General features: G+C 26.3%; 1 protein-coding gene across 1 annotated transcript in view; it reads right to left on the bottom strand.

The window, feature by feature from the left end:
* Window positions 1-4818: 4818 nt before the first annotated feature.
* The window catches only part of LOC108689619, a 3609-nt gene continuing 2485 nt past the window's right edge, over window positions 4819-5942 (bottom strand). Inside the window, exon 6 of the mRNA XM_018196477.1 lies at window positions 4819-4875. Coding sequence (XP_018051966.1) covers window positions 4819-4875 — 57 coding nt within the window. The remainder of the gene's footprint in view (window positions 4876-5942) is intronic.

The following is a 5942-nucleotide window of genomic DNA, read 5'->3' as shown; positions in this document are numbered from 1 at the left end:
GTAAATATATATATATACTATCTTACTCGTAATTATTCTTGTTTGATGTTTTCCTATACGACCATACTTTTCTATAATAGCAATTTCGTTTTTATTTTTTATTTCGTTACAAACACGCTGAAGTTGTTCTAATGAAACTCTCATCTATTACATAAATAATTTTATTAGTTTTATGCAGTTTTCGTATAAAATATTTAAAAAATAAAGCATTTAAAAAATGTCATATTTGAAGATTTATTTATCATGAATATTTATCATGAATATTGTTTTGATGAATATTCTGGAAACTGTGTAATAAACTTTGACTTACAGTATTGGCGTTAATCCAAAATGAATAATATTTAATTGCATAGCAAATGAAGAAAAATGCGGAAGACAGAACATTCATAATGAGATCTGCAGTACATTTTGAAGTCAAAAACGTTGTAAACTGCAAATAAGTAATTCAGTTGAAAATTTCATATTAAATGAATAATTGCTTAGCGTGATTAATAAGTTTCGAATTCTAGTCTGTTAATTATTTCGTGTGAAAATAATTCGTATGGATTTTTTCTCACCTGAAATACAATAAAAGTTGATAGAATAGTGAAAAGTATGATAAATTGAATTTGAGCAAGTTTCGATCTCTGGTGAGGCCATAAACCAATCGCGAGCAAAAGAAATCTATTGAGCCTGAAGTGTTTCGTCTCAAGGCAAATCATCTTTGTAAACACTGAAGTACATTTAACCGTGAAAAATAAGAAATTACCTATTCTCTTTTTCCGATTCTATTAAACAATTGGTTGAAAATATTTCAATTTTTCTCTTTTAGCAAATTGTAACTTCAATTGCTTAATATGCAAAGCGAAATGCAATAATGTCACTAGATTAAAGTATTTATAATTCATCACTTTTATAAGAAAAATATGATTAAATGATCGATTACATTGAAAGGAATTTAACAGGTGTTTATATCCCATGGAAAAACATTCGTGTAGAAAAACTCGATAGATGACCGCGCATTCATCGCTTTTTATTGTAATATGCGTTTCGTTCTAGTGCATACACTCGCAAGGTACGTTTAATGTTTTGAACTAGTGTTAGTTATTAAATTTAAAAATCAACAAATGTTTGTTTGTAAACTATTGAAATCAATGCCTTATTAATATTTTATGTAATGCTAAATATTAAATTTTATTTATATTTTTTATATACTTTGTATAATATTATCCACAGTGGTGTTATAAATAAAAGTTTCTGATAATATCTCTATCGAAAAAAATTAATGAAATTGACATTACTAATAGTTTGTGTAACATTTTGAAAATGAGTTTACCCTCGTATTAAACTAGAAAAGTGAAAATGTATGTTTATGTGTATATATATATATATATCGAACTTTTTCTCATCTAATCTAATATCTAATATAAGTTATATATTCATATTATTATATATAATATATATATTATTTATAACATCATTTCTGTATGTGTGTGCGTGTGCGCGCGCGCGCGTGTGTGTGTGTGTGTATTAATGTAATATTCCTTTGATAGATCCGTTTTGAATCTGTTATGAAATGTAAAACATTGACGTATGCCAGATTATTATATTTATGGTTCAAAGATCGTCTTTCAATAGGAAGTCAAAAATCGGAAATATTAACAGTTTAAAGCGGAATATTTTATCATTTGAAAATGAAATAAATTTATTAAATATTAAATGTAATTAAATGTCAGTAGTATTATCATATATCATTTATTACATGTCAACGGTGTAATAGTACATTTTCCAAATTATGTACACTATTGATTAAACATAATTAACAAATAAAATCATAAGATTGATTTTAATAACGTATAGTGAACTTTTTTTAGACATGCAGAAAATTAAATTAATCTTAATATTTGTGCATTTTAGAAATTCCATCATACGTCTTTAAGTTAAAATTGGCATTTTCCTTTTAATAGTATACATTTATTGAAATGATTCTTTTTATTTTTATTTCTTATGTAAGTGAAATATAAATTAGCGAAGTTTCTTTCACGAGGCTCTGTCCAAAAAGAAAAAAGACACCAATTTATTTGCATTTTTCATATATAAAGAAATAAAGGAGACTTTGCAGAAAATATAGTATCTAAACGAATCCATATAATTGATTGGTGGGAGTATTGGATTGTCCGGAAAATTTGTGCCGACTAAAATTTAAATTTTAGTATACATTTATTAAATTAAAATTTTCTGCGTTTCAATTTTTCTTCAACATTGGCATGAATTTTCCGGACAACCCAATATAACGTTATATTGTATGATTCTCGATATTAGCAGCATTAACTAGAGTATCCCTATTCAGTATATTCGCTATTCCTGCAACTCAAGTCTTGTGCGATTGATTGTTTTCTGATGCTGATAACATTGTTGCGGTTATATGATGTAAATATCAAAGTAATAACGAAGATTAATATCAGAAATCATCGAAAAGTTTTATTTTCTACATTTCAATTTAAAATAAAACAATTTTTCACAAATTGATCTTTTTTTTATAAATTTGTATTTATTGAATAACGTTGAAAATTCAATAAATTTTTTTTAAGAAAAGTTTTTAGCAATTAAGCGATCATTAATATAGAAAATTACACAGATGTTTATTTTTCATAGAAATGTACTTGTGAATTTATTTCTTGACAGAGAGTCGTACAAGCTTCTCACGTGAAATAAAATCTATTTCATACTTTCTGCATCGAGTGCTAAATAAATTGTAAAAAAAAATAAAAAGAAATTTACTTCCGTTACATGTAATGGAAGCAAATTTCAAGCAGGCACATTGAAAATATTTAATGTTGTAAATGAAAATGGTTATAAGTAATATAAATTTAACGTTTACTTATATTAAATTTTACGTAAATCTATATAAACTTTAATAAAAAATATTGTACTAATCTTCGTAAAATTTTATGAAAAATACACATATTTCATGTACACAAATATGCTTTTCAGTTGCAGATACATTAAATTTAATTTAGTATCATAAAGTTGAATTTAATTTAAAGTATAATATATATTAAATTTGATGACATTTTTAACAGTGTGAGATTAATTTTACAACATGAATAACCGTTTCATTTGCATAACATTTTATTTACACAACATTTTATTCAAAGTAGGTCTCTTAGGCAGCTGCATTTGTAACAGTTAGTATTTGGAAGTATTACTGAAAATCATTTTTCGACAAGTCTTTCAATACTTTCATCGCATTTTCAGTCACTTCATATTCTCGCTCAAGCGAATCTTTCAAAACTTCTTTAGCGAAAACAGGAAAAAGTAAAGCGATACTAAATCGCGAAAATATATATGCTCTATACAGTCGTAACATTATGCCCGGCAAGATACTGCTTGACATCTAATGATCGTTGTGCAAATGTTTTCGTGCAAAAGAAATCAAGCTGTTTCGTATATCCATTTTTTCAAACAATTCTCTCACTATATTTCTGTCACGACGAAATATTTCGACTTACATGAAAAAACAACGGTTCTTATTGAATATTAAAGAAGTCAATTGCAAATGTGATAAGAACACTGAAAAGTATCAGAAAGTGATTTATAGGAATGCTTTCAAACATTTCTAAATTTGTAGCGCTACAAGAGAATTACTTTAAAAGAAATGTTATATACATATAAATAAAATTAGTTATATCTGTGTTGTAAAATTAATTGTTATTTTGTGTTATAAATTAATTCCAGGAATTTTTGATCTTTTATTATAGTTCAATATATAACATATATAAATAATTATTTTACTCTTACAATTTTTATTTTAATACTAAACGAATTGTATCTGATTGTAAATATTACAATAATAATATAAAAAGAAAACATTGTTAATAAATCTTGTTTTTAGAGTCATAAATATTTTAACTGTAAAAAATAATTTTATACATCGTATTATATTAAAATTAGTGTTTCTTTCATTTAGTGAAAAAATTCTTGAAGATTATCTGCTTTTTCTAATTATATACAATAAATTAATGCACGTACAAAATCAGAGGAAAAATTGATACGATTTCAAATTAAACTCTTCTTAAATTTTTATTATAATATATGTTATTGTAATATTATTTCTTCAATGATACTAACATTGAATTGTTATATAATAGATAAAAGGATTGAAATAATATGAAAAATTTTTGACAAGATCTTAGATCTCTTGTATTATTCAAATCGCTACAAGTTGTAACTTAATATTTTGTTTATTATGCGAGTCATTAAATTATTTAGTTGTAGTTAAAAATATTAACATGCTTGAAATACAATGAAACACTTTTTTAAATTTATGCTGAATTTCCTATTTTGATTTAATTAAATGCAATGCAGAAGAAAATATTATTGTCCGATAAAAAAACACGTGATGCTAATTCACTTTTCTCGAAAAGGGGCATGGTTAAGCGATTGATTTGATTATAGCAATAATGCAACAGATATTTATTTTTCATAAAAAATACATATTCATTCGAGGGAATTGTGCGATAATAGACTTCGCAGATACGACCCATTCTATTACATACATTTCATTGTGATTTATTAATATAATATCAATTTTAAATTTTATATTTTTTTATATAAATATTTTATAATATGTCGATTTCTTTAATTAAATAATAATTTTTATCTTTTGTCGAGTCAAAATGATACTTACAGGAAGCGATACCTAAAACTGAAGGCTAAACTGAAGGCTTGATTTCGATCAAATTAGTTTACATTTTTCTTCCTTTTCCTTTTTCCCTCTCTTACTTTCTCATATCTTTTTCACTTTTATACATACCTGTCTTAATTATTTTGTGATTATTATTTCGTACTTGTAGAATAGAGAACAGTGAAGTAAGATATTGAAGTACCCATCAACTGTAATGAAAATATCTTCTTTTATTTCATTCTATAAGAAACTATTTGAAGTGGAGAATGTCTGTTAAAATAATGGAATGACAATATAATGTAGATAAGTCATGTCGATAGTTAAATCGTATCTCCATTGTATTTTCTAATCGAAACATTTTTTTTAAGGGTGATGACACTGATATGACGCTAGTAACATAATTTAAGAACTATCATTTTTGTCTTCGAGCCGTCTGTTTACAAGTTGCATTAAAAACTGATTTGTTCGATATCTGATCTAAGTCTTTGTATAATTTACTTAAAGTGCTTTCAGTTCAAGATGATAATTGAATCTTAGTGTACTACCTGGTGATAATTGATATTTAAATTCTTTTCGAATAGCATAAAATTAGCAAAATATTTGTAAGTTATGTTACTATTGACAAATTTGTAAAGAGAGAATTGGCAAATTTGTAAAGAGAGGATAAATCGTATTTGCCCCTGATCTTTATATTGAATCGGTACAATTTTCGCAAATGACGCGAGCTCTCCGAGCAGCTCGTACGCATTGTTCGGTTTGATTAGCATCGCGAAGAATTATTAAAAGACCTATAAAACTCTGAAGGACTGCGAAGAATAAGATTTTAATATATCTATTAATTTTGATAATTATGCAGAAGAACTACCTCACTTCGGATATCGATGAAATAAGCTCATTTGACGCGTTTTTGCACAAAATAAAAGAATGTGACAGAAAAAGTGTAAGACTGCCTTATAAAACGAGATATTAAACGTTAAAGTTAATGACTGTATCAAAGTTAGAAAATTTGTCACAGCTGCGGAATACACTGCGATAAAAACATGTGCTGCGATCACATTTTCATGATCTATATGCTCTAAACTTCAAGCTACATAAGCATACATTTTATTGACTTCTACGATATGTTAACGTTTGTTTATTGATATTCAAATCGTCTCCCTTTCTTCAGTTTGGGGTTGGGGGGAGGGGGTTTACAACTTTCCACATGAAATGCGGTTCCACATAAATTTGCACGCAAAGCGAGGTGCGAGGTTTAATTTACAAAAAATTGACTTTG

Source organism: Atta colombica, unplaced genomic scaffold, assembly GCF_001594045.1.
Source record: "Atta colombica isolate Treedump-2 unplaced genomic scaffold, Acol1.0 scaffold273, whole genome shotgun sequence".
Classification (NCBI taxonomy): domain Eukaryota; kingdom Metazoa; phylum Arthropoda; class Insecta; order Hymenoptera; family Formicidae; genus Atta; species Atta colombica.
Note: the sequence above shows the minus strand (reverse complement) of the source record. Positions and strands in the feature narration are given on the sequence as shown.